The sequence below is a fragment of the Bufo bufo genome, chromosome 5 (assembly GCF_905171765.1).
Source record: "Bufo bufo chromosome 5, aBufBuf1.1, whole genome shotgun sequence".
NCBI classification, from domain to species: Eukaryota; Metazoa; Chordata; class Amphibia; order Anura; family Bufonidae; genus Bufo; species Bufo bufo.
The window spans coordinates 180,327,805-180,350,405 of record NC_053393.1 but is presented as its reverse complement, the minus strand read 5'-3'; the positions used below and the strand labels follow the sequence as shown (position 1 = coordinate 180,350,405).

The 22,601-nt window shown below is 43.6% G+C and overlaps 1 protein-coding gene across 1 annotated transcript in view; it reads right to left on the bottom strand.

Annotated features, from left to right (window-relative positions):
- Nucleotides 1-19,136, bottom strand: part of MC2R (melanocortin 2 receptor) — a 32,177-nt gene extending 13,041 nt beyond the window's left edge. Inside the window, exon 1 of the mRNA XM_040433915.1 lies at nucleotides 19,119-19,136. Coding sequence (XP_040289849.1) covers nucleotides 19,119-19,136 — 18 coding nt within the window. The remainder of the gene's footprint in view (nucleotides 1-19,118) is intronic.
- Between the last annotated feature and the right edge of the window lie 3,465 nt (nucleotides 19,137-22,601).

The following is a 22,601-nucleotide window of genomic DNA, read 5'->3' as shown; positions in this document are numbered from 1 at the left end:
GCAGCTGAGCTCATTGCACTCACTAGAGCATGTATTCTACATACTGATAGATCTGTCACCATTTACATGATAGTAGGTACGCACATGGGGTAGTGTGGGACCATGGTATGATTTGACAGAGGAGAGGATTCACGGCAACAGATGGTAAGGATCATGTCTCACAGGGCAATGCGCTGGCAGATAAGGTGGCGAAACGAGTGGCCAAATGCAACCCCACAGGTCCATGTAACCATTGGGAGATGCCATGTTTGGCACCTCCAACCCCTGAGATGTCACAAATGCTTACTGATCTTCAAAGATATTCCACTGAACAGGAACAGCAAGACTGGTGTTATCCAGTATTGCAGAAAAATCCTAAGACAGGATTAGTCTGCAAAGAGGGGGTAGGATATAACAGCATTGAGAATCCTTACAGATACTCATGGGAAGGCCTTTCCCCACCCCCTGGGCAAGACGCCCAATGATAGTGCAGGAAGGTTATCTTGATTTAATAAGGGAAGAAAATGTCACCAAATTGATACAGGTTCATAATAAAACTGAGGAAAAAGTTGCTTGTAAGTTTCCCTCTCTTCCACAGGAACCCACCCACCCATACAGGGTGGGGGATGAGGTAGTGATCAAAACACTGAAGAAAGGAAAATCCCAAGGTGACTTCGCATATGGCCAACCCACTACCGTGGTCGCAGTAACCAGAACAGCCGTGCTGACTGAACATTCTCCAACTTGGATCCACGCCACCCGAGTGAAGCTTGTGAGAACAAGAGAGGAGGCAGGAACGGAGGCAGACAGCCTTGGCCTTGAAGAAGGACAAGAGGTACTAACGGGGGCAGACAGCCCTGACCTCTAACAAGGCCCAGAGGTACTAACGGGGGCAGACAGCCCTGACCTCCAACAAGGCCCAGAGGTACTAACGGGGGCAGACAGCCCTGACCCCCAACATGATGAGCTCCTCACGCCTTTCTGGGAAATGGTTGAATGTACTGACTAAGATTGCTTCAATAATCTTGTTGATTTTACCAATTAGTAGTAAGGGAGAAGTAGCCGCAACTAGCAAGGGCGGCGTCATCACCTTTTGGTATAATTCATCTAACACTCACGTAGCTACCTACACCTTTTGCCTTTGTGATATATTGAAAACATGTTCATATTATAACTATTGTTCCAACGACTATGTAGAAGGACAGGCCTATATATGTGTAACAGACTCATACTGGGGAAAAGGTTGTGGATACAGGGGATCAGTGGGATGGAATACAGGGACAGAATGGGGATATAAACCAGAAAGAGCCCTCAAAAGGAGGGATAAAAATTCTAAGTCCCTTTTGACTAGAATGACACTCCTTGAGAGAGGGACGTGTTATGTGGACACCTCCTCATTGAATCTTTGCAAAAAAAGGTCAGCGGAAATGAAAATTGTATTGACAATAGACAACCCTGGTAAATATGATGAAGGAGATTATGTATTGGGATGGTACTTCCATAAAATGTGGGGAGCTGAGACTTCTCAGGTAACACAAATGTTCAAACTTAGAGATATGTATAAGTCTAAGGAATACCAGCCCATCACAGGTGTCCCCAAAAACCCACTAGCCCCGCATATAGTTTCTCTAAAAAACCTAAGGGCCATATCTAATCCCACATATGAGGATACTTTGGCCATGGGGATGGGTTTTTCTGATGTTAATTTGTGGCTGGAGTGGATGAAGTATAGTGCAGCCTCTGTGAATAAAAGTAACTGTTACATATGCGGTGCTACCAAGCCACACCTAGGTACCGTACCCCTAGTGTTACCAGAAAGTGTTGAAGAATGTTTTTTGACTCTTTTTGTTAATATGTCTTATAACCACAGTGTATGTACAGAATGGAAATCAAAATACCCTCTTTTGTTAAAAAATCCTCGCCCAGGGGCAGGCATCCAGGTATATCCAGGTAACTACACATGTTACAAGGGGAGTACACATGGGAGGAATGTACAGAATTTCACCAAAGGTTATTGTCACAAATACAGCAATCTGAACATATCCCTCACTCAGAACCAAGTGTACTCCATAGGAGATGTGTACTGGATCTGTGGAGATGGAAAAATAAGATCCAGATTGGAAGGTGCCTGGAAAGGTGAATGTGCGCTTGCCAAAGTTATAATGAACATGCACATTTTTACTGAATCAGATATTACAGACAAAGGGGTGCTAAATATAAACAAAAGAAGCAGCCCCCTTTCAAGTTTTGATCCCCATGTGTATATAGATGCAATAGGTGTTCCAAGAGTGGTCCCAGATGAGTTCAAAGCTAGAGATCAAGTAGCTGCCGGATTTGAATCAATATTTCCCATCATTACTGTGAATAAAAATGTTGATTGGATAAATTACATATACTACAATCAGCAAAGGTTTGTAAACTATACCAGAGATGCATTTCTAGGGGTAGCAGAAGAACTACAAGCGGACTCAATCATGACATTCCAGAATCGAATGGTGTTGGATATGATTCTTGCAGAGAAGGGCGGGGTGTGCCGAGTATTGACTGATCCAACCTCCTGCTGCACATACATACCAAATAATACTGGCCCCACTGGTAAGGTCACAATAGCTATAAAGAAGCTTGAAGATCTGTCAGTAGAACTGAAAAAGAACTCAGGTATAAATGATCCATGGGATCACTACTTTGGGTGGTTCACAAATTGGAAACAAGGTCTCATGCAACTAGGGATTGTCATACTAATAGTAATTGTAGTAATAGGTGTAGTAATATTATGTGTTATTCCCTGTGTGAGACGAATGCTAGAAAAAGGGCTCTCTAATATGTCATTATACCAGACTACTGTACCCCAGGAGGATCGAAGCCCAGATGGGTATAAGAATTACCTACTGTAATATCATATAGAGAGAAAAAGGACAAGAAAGGAAAGAACCATGTAGTGTGATCCACTAAAGGTTCTTAAGAGGGGATTTGAAAGGAATCCATGTTCTTTATTATGTCAAAATGAATTCTGCTTTTTGCAGAAGTTTTGTTTCTATGTTAGGTACTAACTCTGATTGCTGTGAAACTAATATACTGTAAGGTTTCTATTCTCTGTAACCCTGAATCTTATCTCTTTGGCACTACTCCCGGACAATATTCCTAATATGGAAGTTCCGTTTTTGTTTCTATTTCTCTGAGCGTAGAATGAAACGTGTTAATATGATAGGTTAAATACATAACATACGATGATATGCTAATAAAGAGGGTAAAGCCCCCTCTATATAACCTGTGTGCATTAAAAATAAACCTCAGAGTGTTCATTCAGTACATCACTGTTGTGTCTTTCGTTACCTACTGAGTGAAGCGCTCTCCTGACGTCAGAAAGGGACTCAAACCAAGCCGATACTAGAAGTTTGGTGCCAGGGGTACCAAGTGGGACTCAGAGATTCCTATCAGGGCCCTTGCTGCTGTGGGCAGTAGCAGGTGTACTGTCTAGAGGACAACCGCTCCGCTTTTGCACCCTGCTCCCTCTTCTGCTGTGCTGGTGGCTCTGTGCGACCATCGCCTCTTCCTCTGAACTACATAGGTCACTCCCATGACCTTGATTCCATGTGGGGTCGAGGACCTCATCGTCCTCTACATCATCCTCCATCCAGTCTTCACCCCTGCCTTCCTTGTCGGTCTGCACACTTTCAAAAGCCCCAGCAGTTGGCACCTGTGTTTCGTCATCATCCGAGACGTGCTGCGATGGTCCTCCCATGTACTCATCTTGAAATATAAGTGGTTGGGCATCGGTGCACTCAATCTTTTCCACTTCTGGGGCAGGGCTAGGTGGATGGCCCTGGAAAACCCTGCTAACAGAGTCATCAAAAAACAGAAGAGACTTCTGCATGACTTGGGGCTCAGACTGCTTGGCTGATTTGCAAGGGGGTGAGGTGAAAGACTGATGGACATCGGCTGCAGGTGCCAACTGTGGTCTTTCAGCAGGAGACTGGGTGGGAGATAATGTGAAGGAACTGGATTCACTGTCAGCAACCCAATCTACTATCGCCTGTACTTGTTCAGGCCTTACCATTCATAGAGCAGCATTAGGCCCGACTAAATACCGTTGCAGGTTTTGTCGCCTACTCGCACCTGAGGAAGGGGTTTCACTTGTGCGTGTAGCTGGCACAGATCGACCACGTCCTCTCCCTGCAACAGGAGCTCCACCAGCAGCACTACAACCTGGGCCACGTCCCTTATTTGACGTTCTCCTCATATTTTTTGAATTTAGGATCTTGTCCTAAATGGGTGTTTAATTAATAGTAGTATAGAACGACAGTATGTAAAGGATGTATCGCACACGGCCTGAACCAGACTAGACCTCAATTAAAGATTTTTTTTGCCCAAAATGGCTGTATTTCAAATGCCTGAATCAAACCACTGTTTATAGAGGGTGTATCTCACACGGCCTGAATCAGTGTAGACCAGAATTAAAGATTTCTTTGCCCAAAATGGTTGTATTTCAAATGGCTGTATTTCAAATGCGTGAATCAAACCCATGTACGTAGAGGGTGTATCTCACGCGGCCTGAACCAGTGAAGGCCTGAATTAAAAATGTATTTGCCCAAAATGGCCGTATTCCAAATGGCTGAATCAAACCCCTGTATGTAGAGGGTGTATCTCACACGGCCTGAACCAGTGTAGGCCTGAATTCAATATTGGTGCACCAAATGGCGGTATTTCAAATGCCTGAATCAAACCCCTGTATGTAGAGGGTGAATCTCACACGGCCTGAAACAGTGTAGGCCTGAATTCAATATTGGTGCACCAAATGGCGGTATTTCAAATGCCTGAATCAAACCTCTGTATGTAGAGGGTGTATCTCACACGGCCTGAACCAATGTAGGCATGATTTAAAGACTTCTTTGCCCAAAATGGCCGTATTCCAAATATTTGAATCAAACCCCTGTATGTAGAGAGTGTATCTCGCACGGCCTGAACCAGTGTAGGCCTGAATTCAATATTGGTGCACCAAATGGCGGTATTTCAAATGCCTGAATCAAACCCCTGTATGTCGAGGGTGAATCTTACACGGCCTGAAACAGTGTAGGCCTGAATTCTATATTGGTGCTCCAAATGGCGGTATTTTTTTTGCCCAAAGGAGTGTTTTTTTAACAACTGAATTTGACAGCAGTTTATAAGCCTGTAATTTCACACGTGCTGATGCTACAAGGCCTGAAAATAGTGTTTTTTGTCCAAAAAAGTGTGTTTTTAAAACCACAGAAAATGATGGGTGTATTTCTAGCTTAAATTGCACACTGACTAATACAGATGTTGTACAGGGTGGGCCATTTATATGGATACACCTTAATAAAATGGGAATGGTTGGTGATATTAACTTCCTGTTTGTGGCACATTAGTATATGTGAGGGGGGAAACTTTTCAAGATGGGTGGTGACCATGGCGGCCATTTTGAAGTTGGCCATTTTGAATCCAACTTTTGTTTTTTCAATAGGAAGAGGGTCATTTGACACATCAAACTTATTGGGAATTTCACAAGAAAAACAATGGTGTGCTTGGTTTTAACATAACTTTATTCTTTCATGAGTTATTTACAAGTTTCTGACCACTTACAAAATGTGTTCAATGTGCTGCCCATTGTGTTGGATTGTCAATGCAACCCTTTTCTCCCACTCTTCACACACTGATAGCAGCACCGCAGGAGAAATGCTAGCACAGTCTTCCAGTATCCATAGTTTCAGGTGCTGCACATCTCGTATCATCTGAAGGCAATCGTCTATGCTGTGAAGATACGAGATGTGCAGCACCTGAAACTACGGATACTGGAAGCCTGTGCTAGCATTTCTCCTGCGGTGCTGCTATCAGTGTGTGAAGAGTGGGAGAAGAGGGTTGCATTTTATAAGTGGTCAGAAACTTGCAAATAACTCATGAAAGAATAAAGTTACGTTAAAACCAAGCACACCATTGTTTTTCTTGTGAAATTCCCAATAAGTTTGATGTGTCACATGACCCTCTTCCTATTGAAAAAACAAAAGTTGGATTCAAAATGGCCAACTTCAAAATGGCCGCCATGGTCACCACTCATCTTGAAAAGTTTCCCCCCTTACATATACTAATGTGCCACAAACAGGAAGTTAATATCACCAACCATTCCCATTTTATTAAGGTGTATCCATATAAATGGCCCACCCTGTAGATTGCCAAAAAGTTCTTTTTTTGGTAACAGAATATGAAAGCTGTATATATTAAACTTGTAATTTAACACTTGCAGATCAGGAAAACACTGTTTTTTTACAACAAAAAAAGTGTGTTTTTAAAACCCCCGAAAATTGTGGGTGTATTTCTAGCTTAAATTGCACACTGACTAATCCAGATGTTGTAGATTGCCCAAAAATGTGTTTTTTGGTAACAGAATATGAAAGCTGTATATATTTAACTTGAATTTAACACTTGCAGATCAGGAAAATACAGTTTTATTTTAAAAAAAAGGTGCATTTTTAACCACTACAAGACCGCCGTACACAGGATTGCGTCCTGGCGGCGGCCCTGTTATTCCTCCTGGACGCGCCGGCGCGTCCTCTCGCGAGAGGCGAGATTTCCTGTGAACGCGCGCACACAGGCGCGCGCGTTCACAGGAACCGAAGGAAAACGAGTGGATCTGCAGCCTGCCAGCGGCGATCGTTCGCTGGTAGGCTGTAGATGCGATTTTTTTAACCCCTGAAGGGTATATTAGATGCTGTTTTGATAACAGCGTCTAATATACCTGCTACCTGGTCCTCTGGTGGTCCCTTTTGCTTGGATCGACCACCAGAGAACACAGGCAGCTCTGTAAAGTAGCACCAAACACCACCACACTACACCCCCCTTGTCACTTATTAACCCCTTATTAACCCCTGATCACCCCATATAGACTCCCTGATCACCCCCTGTCATTGATCACCCCCCTGTAAGGCTCCATTAAGACGTCCGTATGTGTTTTGCGGATCCGCGGATCCGCAAAACACATACGGACGTCTGAATGGAGCCTTACAGGTGGGTGATCACCCCATATAGACTCCCTGATCACCCCCCTGTCATTGATCACCCCCCTGTAAGGCTCCATTCAGACGTCCGTATGTGTTTTGCGGATCCGCGGATCCGCAAAACACAGACATTACGGATCCGCAAAACACGGACACCGGCAATGTACTTTCCGCATTTTGCGGATCCGCACATTGCCAGAACTATATAGAAAATGCCTTTTCTTGTCCGCAATTGCGGACAAGAATAGGACATGTTCTATAGGCTCTACAAAAAACGCAGTGTTTGCCCGATCAGGCCTGATCTTGTGCGCACACTTGCGTTCATTCCGACCCACCGCAGTGACAGAAATAAAAAAAATTCTGATCACTGCAAAAACACCGTAAAATCACAGCGGCGCTATAAAAAGATCACTTTTGAGGGGCATGGCGAGTTCATAGAAGATTTTTTTTTGTCAAAAGTTAGCGGAAATTGTTTTTTTGTTTTGATTTTTTAGTTTTTCTTACAAAGTCTCATATTCCACTAACTTGTGACAAAAAAAAAAAATCTCACATGAACTCACCATACCCCTCACGGAATCCAAATGCGTAAAGATTTTTAGACATTTATATTCCAGACTTCTTCTCACGCTTTAGGGCCCCTTAAATACCAGGGCAGTATAAATACCCCACATGTGACTCCATTTTGGAAAGTAGACACCCCAAGGTATTCGCTGAGGGGCATATTGAGTCCGTGGGAGATTTTATTTTTTGTCACAAGTTAGCGGAAAGGGAGACTTTGTGAGAAAAAACAAACTAACTTGTGCCAAAAAAAAAAATCTTCTATGAACTCGCCATGCTCCTCACGGAATACCTTGGGGTGTCTTCTTTCCAAAATGGGGTCACATGTGGGGTATTTATACTGCCCTGGAATTTTAGGGGCCCTAAAGCGTGAGAAGTAGTTTGAATTCCAAATGTGTAAAAAATGCCCTGTGAAATCCTAAAGGTGCTCTTTAGAATTTGGGCCCCTTTGCCCAACTAGGCTGCAAAAAAGTGTCACACATGTGGTATCGCCGTACTCATGAGAAGTAGGGCAATGTGTTTTGGGGTGTCTTTTTACATATACCCATGCTGGGTGAGAGAAATATCTCTGTCAAATGACAACTTTGTATAAAAAAAATTGGAAAAGTTGACTTTTAGAGAGATATTTCTCTCACCCAGCATAGGTATATGTAAAAATACACCCCAAAACACATTGCCCTATTTCTTCTGAGTACGGCGATACCACATGTGACACTTTTTTGCAGCCTAGGTGGGCAAAGGGGCCCAAATTCTAAAGAGCACCTTTAGGATTTCACAGGGCATTTTTTACACATTTGGAATTCAAACTACTTCTCACGCTTTAGGGCCCCTAAAATTCCAGGGCAGTATAAATACCCCACATGTGACCCCATTTTGGAAAGAAGACACCCCAAGGTATTCCGTGAGGAGCATGGCGAGTTCATAGAAGATTTTTTTTTTTGGCACAAGTTAGTTTGTTTTTTCTCACAAAGTCTCCCTTTCCGCTAACTTGTGACAAAAAATAAAATCTCCCACGGACTCAATATGCCCCTCAGCGAATACCTTCTAACGAGCACCTTTAGGATTTCACAGGGCATTTTTAACACATTTGGATTTCAAACTACTTCTCACGCATTAGGGCCCCTAAAATGCCAGGGCAGTATAACTATCCCACAAATGACCCCATTTTGGAAAGAAGACACCCCAAGGTATTTTGTGATGGGCATAGTGAGTTCATGAAAGTTTTTATTTTTTTGTCACAAGTTAGTGGAATATGAGACTTTGTAAGGAAAAAAATAAAATAAAAAATCATCATTTTCCGCTAACTTGTGCCAAAAAAAAAAAATCTAGGAACTCGCCATGCCACTCATGGAATACCTTGGGGTGTCTTCTTTCCAAAATGGGGTCACTTGTGGGGTATTTATACTGCCCTGGCATTTTAGGGCCCCTAATGCGTGAGAAGTAGTTTGAAATCCAAATGTGTTAAAAATGCCCTGTGAAATCCTAAAGGTGCTCTTTAGAATTTGGGCCCCTTTGCCTACCTAGGCTGCAAAAAAGTGTCACACATGTGGTATCGCCGTACTCAGGAGAAGTAGGGCTATGTGTTTTGGGGTGTCTTTTTACATATACCCATGCTGGGTGAGATAAATATCTCTGTCAAATGACAACTTTGTATTAAAAAAAAAGGGAAAAGTTGTCTTTTAGAGAGATATTTCTCTCACCCAGCATGGGTATATGTAAAAAGATACCCCAAAACACATTGCCCAACTTATCCTGAGTATGGCGATACCACATGTGTGACACTTTTTTGCAGCCTAGTTGGGCAAAGGGGCCCAAATTCTAAAGAGCACCTTTAGGATTTCACAGGGCATTTTTTACACATTTGGAATTCAAACTACTTCTCACGCATTAGGTCCCCTAAAATGCCAGGGCAGTATAACTACCCCACAAGTGACCCCATTTTGGAAAGAAGACACCCCAAGGTATTTCGTGATGGGCATAGTGAGTTCATGGAAGTTTTTATTTTTTGTCACAAGTTAGTGGAATATGAGACTTTGTAAGGAAAAAAAAAATCATCATTTTCCGCTAACTTGTGACAAAAATAAAAAGTTCTATGAACTCACTATGCCCATCAGCAAATACCTTAGGGTGTCTGCTTTCCGAAATGGGGTCATTTGTGGGGTGTTTGTACTGTCTGGGTATTGTAGAACCTCAGGAAACATGACAGGTGCTCAGACAGTCAGAGCTGCTTCAAAATGCGGAAATTCACATTTTTGTACCATAGTTTGTAAACGCTATAACTTTTACCCAAACCAATAAATATACACTTATTGCATTTTTTTTTATCAAAGACATGTAGAACAATAAATTTAGAGAAAAATTTATATAGAAATGTAGTTTTTTTTTTATATTTTACAACTGAAAGTGAAAAATGACATTTTTTGGCAAAAAGTTTGGTAAATTTTAATTAATAACAAAAAAAGTTAAAATATCAGCATCAATGAAATACCACCAAATGAAAGCTCTATTAGTGAGAAGAAAAGGAGGTAAAATTCATTTGGGTGGTAAGTTGTATGACCGAGCAATAAACCGTGAAAGTAGTGTAGTGCAGAATTGTAAAAAGTGGTCTGGTCATTAAGGGTGTTTAAGCTAGGGGGGCTGAAGTGGTTAAAACCCCAGAAAATTATGGGTGTATTTCTAGCTTAAATTGCACACTGACTAATCCAGATGTAGATTGCCAAAAAAGTGTTTTTTGGTAACAGAATATGAAAGCTATATATATTAAACTTGAATTTAACACTTGCAGATCAGGAAAATACAGTTTTTGGGCAAAAAAGTGTGTTTTTAAAACCCCAGAAAATCATGGGTGTATTTGTAGCTCAAATTGCACACTGACTAATCCAGATGATGTAGTTTGCCAAAAAAAAATTGTGATTTGCAATGTCCCAAAAGCTCAGATGCAGTGCTGGTGCACTGAGCTTGCATAAAATGGCCGCCGCCACCGCCCACCTAACTAAGGGCTCTTTCACACTTGCATTCTTTTCTTCCGACATAGAGTTCCGTCATCGGGGCTCTATGCCGGAAGAATCCTGATCAGGATTATCCCAATGCATTCTGAATGGAGAGAAATCCATTCAGGATGCATCAGGATGTCTTCAGTTCCGGAACGGAACGTTTTTCGCCGGAGAAAATACCGCAGCATGCTGCGCTTTTTGCTCCGGCCAAAAATCCTGAACACTTGCCGCAAGGCCGGATCCGGAATTAATGCCCATTGAAAGATATTAATCCGGATCCGGCCTTAAGCTAAACGTCGTTTCGGCGCATTGCCGGATCCGACGTTTAGCTTTTTCTGAATAGTTAACATGGCTGACAAGACGCTAAAGTCCTGGCAGCCATGGTAAAGTGTAGTGGGGAGCGGGGGAGCAGTATACTTACCATCCGTGCGGCTCCCCGGGCGCTCCAGAGTGACGTCAGGGCGCCCCACGCGCATGGATGACGTGATCGCATGGACACGTCATCCATGCGCATGGGGCGCTCTGACGTCATTCTGGAGCGCCCCGGGTGCCGCACGGACTGTAAGTATACTGCTCCGCCGCTCCCCACTACTACTATGGCAGCCAGGACTTTAATAGCATCCTGGCTGCCATAGTAACACTGAACGCATTTTGAAGACGGATCCGTCTTCAAATGCTTTCAGTTCACTTGCGTTTTTCCGGATCCGGCGTGTAATTCCGGCAAATGGAGTACACGCCGGATCCGGACAACGCAAGTGTGAAAGAGCCCTAACAGAATTATAAAAGTTTTCAATGGGCTCAGGGCAGGGTAAAACGATTGTGCCCTGCACCCACACAACTATTTCTCTGTAGATTGCTGAGTTAGATTCTCTCCTATTCTCTCACTGAAATCACAAGTCCAGCAGCATTCTCTCCCTACACTTGTAACAGCAGAGTGACGTGCAGTGCTACGTGACTCAAGCTTATATAGAGCCTGGGTCACATGCTGCTCTGGCCAATCACAGCCATGCCATTAGTAGGGATGGCTGTGATGGCTTCTAAGGTCAGACAGTTAACCGCTTGTTGATTGGCTGCTCTGCAGCCTTACAAAAGTGCCAAGAAGGCGCCGAACACCGAACCCAAACTTTTACTGAAATGTTCGGGTCCGGGGTCCAAAAATCCTAAAGTTTGGTACGAACCCGAACTTTACAGTTCGGGTTCGCTCAACCCTACACCTCACCATTCTGTCACTGGGCCACTGTGTTCAGTCCTTATGCTGTTGCCACCCTCACCACTCTGTGACTGGGCCACTGTATTGACTCCTCATGCTGTTGCCACCTTCAGCACTCTGACTGGGCCACTGTTTTGACTCCTCATGCTGTTGCCTCCTCTCCACTGTGTTGACTCCTCATGCTGTTTCCACCCTCAACACACTGTCTCTGGGCCACTGTGTTGACTCTTCATGCTTCTGCCAGCTCACCATTCCATCTCTGGGCCACTGTGTTGAGTCATTATGCTGTTGCCACCTCACCAATCTTTGACTGGGCAACTGTGTTGACTTTTTATGCTGTTGCCACCCTCACCACTTTGTTACTGGACCACTGTGTTGAAGCCTCATGCTGTTGCCACCTCACCACTCTGTGAATGGGCCACTGTATTGACTCCTCATGCTGTTGCCACCTCACCACTCTGTGACTGGATAACTGTGTTGACTCATCATGCTGTTGCCACCTCACCACTGTGCTTGCTCCTCATGCTGTTGCCACCCTCAACACACTGTCACTGGGCCATTGTGTTGACTTTTCATCATGTTGCCACCCTCACCACTCTGTCACTGGGCGACTGTGTTGACTCCTCATGCTGTTGCCACCTCACCATTCTATCACTGGGCCACTGTGTTGAGTCATTATGCTGTTGCCACCTCACCACTCTGTGACTGGGCAACTGTGTTGACTTCTCATGCTGTTGCCACCCTCACCACTCTGTCACTGGACCACTGTGTTGACTTCTCATGCTGTTGCCACCTCACACTCTGTGAATGGGTCACTGTATTGACTCCTCATGCTGTTTCCACCTCACCACTCTGTAACTGGGTAACTGTGTTGACTCCTCATGCTGTTGCCACCCTCACCACTCTGTCACTGGGCAACTTTGTTGACTTCTCATGCTGTTGCCACCCTCACCACTCTGTGACTGGGCCACTGTGTTGACGTTTCATGATGTAGCCACCTCACCATTCTATCACTGGGCCACTGTGTTGAGTCATTATGCTGTTGCCACCTCACCACTCTGTGACTGGGCAACTGTGTTGACTCCTCATGCTGTTGCAACCCTCACCACTCTGTCACTGGACCACTGTGTTGACTCCTCATGCTGTTGCCACCTCACACTCTGTGAATTGGTCACTGTATTGACTCCTCATGCTATTGCCACCTCACCACTCTGTGACTGGGTAACTGTGTTGACTCCTCATGCTGTTGCCACCTCACCACTCTGTGACTGGACCACTGTGTTGACTCCTCATGCTGTTGCCACCTCACACTCTGTGAATGAGTCACTGTATTGACTCATTATGCTGTTGCCACCTCACACTCTGTGAATGGGTCACTGTATTGACTCCTCATGCTGTTGCCACCTCACCACTCTGTGACTGGGTAACTGTGTTGACTCCTCATGCTGTTGCCACCCTCACCACTCTGTGACTGGGCCACTGTGTTGACTTATCATGCTGTTGCCACCTCACCACTCTGTGACTGGGCCACTGTTTTGACGTTTCATGATGTTGCCACCCTCACCACTCTGTCACTGGGACACTGTGTTGATGCCTCATGCTGTTGCCACCTCACTATTCTATCACTGGGCCACTGTGTTGAGTCATTATGCTGTTGCCACCTCACCACTCTGTAAATGGGCAACTGTGTTGACTCCTCATGCTGTTGCCACCCTCACCACTCTGTCACTGGACCACTGTGTTGACTCCTCATGCTGTTGCCACCTCACACTCTGTGAATGAGTCACTGTATTGACTCCTTATGCTGTTGCCACCTCACACTCTGTGAATGGGTCACTGTATTAACTCCTCATGCTGTTGCCACCTCACCACTCTGTGACTGGGTAACTGTGTTGACTACTCATGCTGTTGCCACCCTCACCACTCTGTCACTGGACAACTGTGTTGGCTCCTCATGCTGTTGCCACCCTCACCACTCTGTGACTGGGCCACTGTGTTGACTCTTCATGCTGTTGCCACCCCACCACTCAGTGACTGGGCCACTGTGTTGACTCCTCTTGCTGTTGCCACCCTCACCACTCTGTCACTGTCCCACTGTGTTGACTCCTCATGCTGTTGCCACCTCACCGCTCTGTGACTGGGCCACTGTGTTGATGTTTCATGATATTGCCACTCTCACCACTCTGTCACTGGGCCACTGTGTTGACACCTCATGCTTTTGCCACCTCACCATTCTATCACTGGGCCACTGTGTTGAGTCATTATGCTGTTGCTACCTCACCACTCTGTGACTGGGCAACTGTGTTGACTCCTCATGCTGTTGCCACCCTCACCACTCTGTCACTGGACCACTGTGTTGACTCCTCATGCTGTTGCCACCTCACCACTCTGTGAATGGGCAACTGTGTTGACTCCTGATGCTGTTGCCACCTCACCACTCTGTAACTGGGTAACTGTGTTGACTCCTCATGCTGTTGCCACCTCACCACTCTGTCACTGGGCCATTGTGTTGACTCCTCATGCTGTTGCCACCTCACCATTCTATCACTGGGCCACGGTGTTGAGTCATTATGCTGTTGCCACCTCACTACTCTGTGACTGGGAAACTGTGTTGACTCTTCATGCTGTTGCCACCCTCACCACTCTGCCACTGGACCACTGTGTTGACTCCTCATGCTGTTGCCACCTCACACTCTGTGAATGCGTCACTATATTGACTCCTCATGCTGTTGCCACCTCACTGTGTGAATGGGTTACTGTATTGACTCCTCATGCTGTTGCCACCTCACACTCTGTGAATGGCTCACTGTATTGACTCCTCATGTTGCTGCCACCTCACCACTCTGTGACTGGGTAACTGTGTTGACTCCTCATGCTGTTGCCACCCTCACCACTCTGTGACTGGGCCACTGTGTTGACTCCTCATGCTGTTGCCACATCACCACTCTGTGACTGGGCCACTGTGTTGATGTTTCATGATGTTGCCACCCTCACCACTCTGTCACTGGGACATTGTGTTGACGCCTCATGCTGTTGCCACCTCACTATTCTATCACTGCGCCACTGTGTTGAGTCATTATGCTGTTGCCACCTCACCACTCTGTGACTGGGAATCTGTGTTGACTCCTCATGCTGTTGCCACCCTCACCACTCTGTCACTGGACCACTGTGTTGACTCCTCATGCTGTTGCCACCTCACACTCTGTAAATGGGTCACTGTATTGACTCCTCATGCTGTTGCCACCTCACCACTCTGTGACTGGGTAACTGTTGACTCCTCATGCTGTTGCCACCCTCACCACTCTGTGACTGGGCCACTGTGTTGACTCCTCATGCTGTTGCCACCTCACACTCTGTGAATGGGTCACTGTTTTGACTCCTCATGCTGTTGCCACCTCACCACTCTGTGACTGGGTAACTGTGTTGACTCCTCATGCTGTTGCCACCCTCACCACTCTGTCACTGGGCAACTGTGTTGACTCCTTATGCTGTTGCCATTTTTACCACTCTGTGACTGGGCAACTGTGTTGACTCCTCATGCTGTTGCCACCTCAGCACTCTGTCACTGGGCCACTGTGTTGACACCTCATGCTGTTGTCCCCTCACTATTCTATCACTGGGCCACTGTGTTGAGTCATTGTGCTGTTGCCACCTCACCACTCTGTGACTGGGTAACTGTGTTGACTCCTCATGCTGTTGCCACCTCACCACTCTGTGACTGGGCCACTGTGTTTACTCCTCATGCTGTTGCCACCCTCATCACTCTGTGAATGAGCCACTATGTTGACTCCTCATGCTGTTGCCACCCTCACCACTCTGTCACTGGGCCATTGTGTTGGCTCCTTATGCTGTTGCCACCTCACCACTCTGTGACTGGGCAACTGTGTTGATTCCTCATGCTGATGCCACCCTCACTACTCTGTCACTGGACAACTGTGTTGACTCCTCATGCTGATGCCACCCTCACTACTCTGTCACTGGACCACTGTGTTGACTCCTCATGCTGTTGCCACCTCAACACTCTGTGAATGGGTCACTGTATTGACTCCTCATGCTGTTGCCACCTCACCACTCTGTGACTGGGCCACTGTGTTTACTCCTCATGCTGTTGCCACCCTCATCACTCTGTGAATGAGCCACTATGTTGACTCCTCATGCTGTTGCCACCCTCACCACTCTGTCACTGGGCCATTGTGTTGGCTCCTTATGCTGTTGCCACCTCACCACTCTGTGACTGGGCAACTGTGTTGATTCCTCATGCTGATGCCACCCTCACTACTCTGTCACTGGACCACTGTGTTGACTCCTCATGCTGATGCCACCCTCACTACTCTGTCACTGGGCCACTATGTTGACTCTTCATGCTGTTGCCACCCTCCCCACGCTTTGACGGGGACACTATTGTCTCTGTTTGCCTTCTTGAGATTTCCATTTATTTTACCCTTCTTCTGATCTGTCAGAATGATAAAAAAATTAGAAACATGATGGATCTTGTCTTTGGTGCACACAGTCCCTTTTTTGTAGCAGGATATGCTCATGATTTCAAAACCAAAAGCAGGAGTGGGTACCAAACACAGAATACATGCAAACTTTCCAATCACGTGTCATCTCTGTTTTGGATTCACTCCTGCTTTTTTTGGCCTTAGCAATACTGATGGATTACTGAGCGAATCCTGACCGTGTGAATGGGGATGTTCAAAAGACTGGATCCATTTTTTTTAGTTTGTTCTTAAGACGGATGAGAAGAAGGGCAAAATAAACAGGAACGTCAACACAAACTTACTGCTGACATCCTCTGCTGTCTGTCAGGGGGACACTAATTGTTTTAGCGTGTAACAGGACAGGTTCTGTAGAAATCTATGTGGAACCAGATAACGACGGTGTAAAAGGAGTGCGTGCTTTCACTCTATACTAGAATCCTGGGTCACTGCACGGTTCTTTATACCTGGTGCATTCACCTGTAAGGCTGAATTCACACAACTTATGTGAGCAGAGAAAAGTCGCAGACTGCGCTAGAAATACGCCTACTTTGGGTGTATTTCTGTTTATTAAATGACCCCCTTGGTATTTACATTATCTAATCAACCTGAAAAATAAAGTTATATAATATATAATGCATGGTGAACCCCTTAAAAAATAAAAATGAAAAAACACTGATAGAATTGCTATTTTTGCCCAATTCCCCAAAAATGTGATAAAAGCGATCAAAACGCTAAATGTTCTCCAAAATTGTATTAATACAAATTACAGCTGGTCCCGCAAAAAATTAGCCCTCACACATGTCAGTCAACAAAAAAAATAAAAAAGTTATCTTAAAAATCATTTCCGCTAATTCCATGTTAGTAAATCCAGATCCCACTTCATCACTTCTGCCTTGTCCCCAAACATCAGTTTATAACCACAGATGGGGTATTTCTGTATTCTGGAGAAATTGTGTAACAGATTATTTGGTGCTTTTTTTTTCATTTTAAGCCTGGCAAAAATGAAAAAGTTGTGACTAAAGCAATATACTGTAGTATTAGAAAATGTTAATAAATTCTATAAAATATCTGTGGGGTTAAACAATCACTACATACCTTGATGATTCCTTAAGTGGGTGTATTTTGAAAAATGTTTTTTTTATTGTGGTTTTCACTGTACTGGTACCTCAGGGGTGCTGCAAGTTTAACATGGCGAACAAGCCCATTTTAGTAAAATCTAGGTTTCAAATGATAAATGGTGCTTCTTCCTTTCTGAGCCCTGATGTTTGCCCAAATAGCAGGTTACAACCACTAATGGGGTATGGTCATACTCTACAGAAATGGCATAACCATTACTGGGGATTTTTTCTCCAGTTAACCCTTGCAAAAATAAAACCTGTTGAGCTGAAACTAAATATTATTATTAACCAGTAATATTTGATTTTCATGCCTCAATTCTAATATATTTTATGAAACATCTGTGCGTTCAAAATGCTCAAAGCACCTCTATATTTATTCCTTGAGAGGTCTAGTTTTCAAAATAGGGTCATTTGCAACTTGAAAAACTTTGTAAAAAATTGGGGGCCCCAAAATCCACTAAGTTCTCCTTCAATTCTGAAGCTATTATTTGTGTCATGTAGCAATCTAGGGCCACATATAGGATATTTTTTTAAATTGCAGAATTAGGGTAATACATTTGGAGTAGTAAATCTATTTTATCACCTGTTTCGCCCCCAAAAAAGGATACTTTTACACCTCCACAGTGCCTTAATTCCTGTGAAACACCGAAAGGGTTAATACACTTCATAAATGTTGTATTGAATAGTCTAAGGGGTTTTTAAATGGGGTGATTCATTGGGGAGTCTAAAATGTAGGCCTCTCAACGTCACTGAATTGATAAAAATATGATTTGAAAATTGCTGCTTGGCCCTTTAACATTTCCAAAAAATAAAAGAGGTCATTTAGGATTAGATATACACCATTTGTGGCTTATATCTGGTGCAGATTTGGTAACAAAGGGGATTTGCGGACAAATCTGCGACTTCTTCCCCTTACTCTGGGTGGGGAAGAGGTTGGGCCGGTGGGCCCGTTTCATTTATCATTTTCTACACCAGTTTTTGGCGTCGAAAACTATTTAAATGTACGTCAGCAAGGGAGCTGGTGTAGATTTAAAGAGGTTGTGTCACTTCAGCAAGTGACATTTATCATGTAGAAAAAGTTAATACAAGGCACTTACTAATGTACTGTGATTGTCCATATTGCTGGCTGGATTCATTTTTCCATCACATTATACACTGCGATCCATCAGCCGTGGCTGTGCTTGCTCACTATAGGAAAAACTGTTGGTGTCTATGACCGTACACAGGCTGGTGATTTTTTCTATAGTGTGCAAGCACGGCCACCTCTACTGGATTGCAGGTTGGTTGTAACCATGGAAACAAGCAGTGTATAATGTGATGCAAAAATGAATCCAGCCAGCAAAGGAGGCAATATGGACAATCACAATACATTAGTAAGTGCCTTGTATTAACTTTCTCCACATACTAAATGCTATTTTCTGAAGTGACAACCCCTTTAAGGCTCTTAGGAGGTGGATGAGCCAGTTTTCATAAATGACCCCAAAAGTATCTTATGAGGTATGACTATCTAGGGTAGGACTACAGGTCTTAAAAGAAAAGAAATTGAAATTTGGAAAATTGCAAATTCTGTAAAATTTTTATTAAATTTGATATTGTATTTAAAAATAAAATAAAAATTTATCATCCAGAAATTCTCACTTACTTAAAGTACAAGAAAATAATAATTGCTTGGATAAGTAGAAGCATTCCAAAGTCATGACCACATAAATTGCAAATTTGTGGTGTGGGGGGGAGTTTAGCAAAGCCCCCTTCTTGGGCAGGGCAGGCCTTACCTGCCTCGGCTGCTCCATTGCACTCTCAGAACGTAAACTTCCTTTTTAACATCACTGCATTACAAAGTGAGGGGGAAGAAGACAATACATGAGGTAGAATCTGCTCATATGAGCATTTTGTGACAGCTAGGTTTATTGTAGGTCATAGACTTTCCTGAAGAGGCTTTCAGGTTGCTTTTAATAGTTTGGATGGCAGGAGAAAGTCTGATTTGCTGGAATATAAATTCCAGAGTATGGAGGACGCACATGAGAAATCTTGTGTGAGTGGCAGAAAAGAGGAGAACAAAGAAGGTGGCCTTGGGAGGATTCGAGATTACATGTTGGAGTGTATTGAAAGAGTTGGTTAGATATGTAAGGAGGAGACAGGTTGTGGATAGCCTTGTATGTCATTACTAATTGGAAGAGAGGAGGAGGAGGAGGAGGAGAAATGAAGGGAGACATAGATTACCCAGGGAGCAAAGTTGAGGATGGGTTGGAGGGACACAAGTATGTTAGATGGGAGGCCACAGAAGAGGATGTTGCAGTAGCCCAGGTAGGAGTGAAGTTATGAAAAATTTGATTTGGCTGCTTCGCCAAATTTTACAAAGAAATTCAATTTGTTATGAATTACTTTGTCATGAATCGCATTCCATTACATGTAGCAGGTGCAATGATAGGGAGCGGCGATTGTGCCACCCCCCCATCATTGAACCCCGCAGATGCCACGTTCCATGCTGATCACGGCATCTGACAGAAATATTGAAGCCTTTCAAAATCCTGCACGCTGACACGATGACGTCACTACGTCATCACGCTGTCCGGGCATGGTGATGTCACCACTTGTGAGATTTCACGCGGTTTCTTCAATCTAGATGGTCGCAACGGCCTCTTCGCGAGCAAGTGTATGAGGTGAGGATGGTTTTTTTACCGCCATTTCAGAAAAAATTGATTTGTTACTAACAAGCGCAAGAAAATTCGGCTTCATGGCGAATCATATTTTTCCTGAAATTGGGATCAAAGTCTACTTAGTTAACTTCCATTCGTTCAACACTACTAGGAATATTACAATTGCCACATATTTAGAGATATTAATGCATTTATTTAATTTCTGCTGTTCTTGTGAAACTGTTTAATATGAATGAAGAGGTATAACTGAAAAGTGAACATGGGCTGAGCAATAATGTAATTCAATATTGATGGGTATTTCCAATAGAATACTATAGCTACATGAATTTTAAGTGGATGTGAAGATGATACCTGAGAACAATGATCAATCAGATACAGACATGGAACACTTTTATTAATGTTCTCACACAAATGACTTAACCATTGAATAGCAAACTGTGTAGCGATTTAAAATGTTACACTATAAATTAAGTTTAAAGAATATACAAAATCATATGAAACCCAGACTATAACAAATTAGATAGTTCAGTTCTGTAACATACCTTAATCTGTAGGTGTATACCACTTCAGTGAACAGCGCAGTGCTCTTGGATGGAAATCTTGCTTAGAAATAAAAGCACTAATACTGTACATAGTATTAACTTAGTGGAAAAATCCGTCAAGGCAAATGGTTCACATCTTGTTTTCACAGCCTTGACTGTCTTTTTAGATTGATGTTCAATAAGAAATGTTGTTCTGGCAAGAAGCCATTAACTTGCTGCATACTATACATTGTGAAAATGACTATTTAATGACAATCCTATATACCGGTAAGTGGAAGGAGTCTAAGCATGAGTCATTCAATGAAATGCTCAATTGAATCAAGGTATTAAAATGAATTTCATGACTGAGCAGTTTGTATATTTTAAAAGGTTTGTATTCTATCCTGCTAACACATGTAAGCACACAACCTTGTTGTGGTTTAGAAATTGTTAAAGCATTATTTCTAAAGTTTTATTTCACCAAACATTTTCCTTTGTGGAAATTCGGACCTCTTACTAGGCTTTCCTTCATTCAGGGCAGGCAAAGGTTTGCTTCACTGTCTTCACCCTGTATCGAAATGTCTTTCTCAGACAAAGTACAGTAGCTTGTTGAAGACACATCCTCCAGGTCCCTGTGATAAGTTATTGGATTTTTATCTATCTATCTATCTATCTATCTATCTATCTATCTATCTATCTATCTATCTATCTATCTATCTATCTATCTAACTCACTATTTTTAAAGATCTCTAAGTCATTTGGGACCTTCATTGTTTACTTTCACTGAATAAGAATTTGATGATGTGGCGGTTGTGTATTAGAGCTATGCCTTTCTCAAAAGCTCTGTTTCTATTTTTGCAGATGACACTAAGGCTACTTTCACACTAGCGTTTTTTGCGGCTCCGTCATGGAACTGCAAAAACGCTTCCGTTACCATAATACAACAACCGCATGCATCCGTCAGGAACGGATCCAGTTGTATTATCTCTTCTATAGCCATGACAGATCCGCCCTGAACACCATTGAAAGTCAATGGGGGACGGATCCGTTTTCTATTGTGTCAGAGAAAACGGATCCGTCCCCATTGACTTACATTGTGTGCCAGGACAGATCCGTCTTGCTCCGCACCACATCATGGACAGAAAAAACGCTGCTTGCAGCGTTATTCTGTCCGTGATGGGAGCGCAACCAAAAGGAACGGAATGCATTTTGGTGCATTCCCTCTCGTTCAGTTCAGTTTTGTCCCCGTTGACAATGAATGGGGACAAAACTGAAGCGTTTTCTTCCTATGAAGGATCTCAATAGCGGAATTGAAAACGCTAATGTGAAAGTAGCCTAAGCTATGTAGTACTGTGCAGTCTGTGGAGATGTCCATAAAATACAAGCTGACTTGGACACACTGAGTGATTGGTCATCAACTTGGCAAATGATGTTCAATGTGGATAAATATAAAGTTATGCTTTTGGGCAGTAATAATCTAAGTGCATCATATCCAAGGTGATGCAACACAGAGAGTCAGTTATATAGAAGGATTTGGGTGTCCTTGTAGATGGTAGATTAAATAACAGCATACAATGTCAATCAGCTGCTTCTAAGGCCATGTCATGGATGAGATTTGCAGATAGCTGGAACTAATAAATAAACGAGCGACTGGCTTGATCCCAAACTAAGGAGCTTATAGGTGAGCCCTATAAAACCCTAAGAGCTCTCCCTGACTGCTATGCACATACAAGGGTCTCGATGGTAGACGATTGCATGCCCACATACCTAAGCCTGTGTGACACCTGAAAACCCTATAATAGTGAGGGGACACGACCACCGGCTCCCTGCACTTAATACGGAGGAAGTCAGGGTCACCTAGAATCAAGCCAGCAAGCAAACACAATAAAGTAAAGGACTTATCTGAGCAAACAGCAGACGCAGCCTCCATCAGTGAACACTTCATCCAGGAAGTAGTATAAACCGCAAAGTGAGGCAGTACGGGAGGGAATATAAAGGAAGACGATTATGTCTAAATAAGTGACACCTGGCAGAAGGAAAGGAGATGAGAAAGTGAAACCAAAACAAAGAACATCAT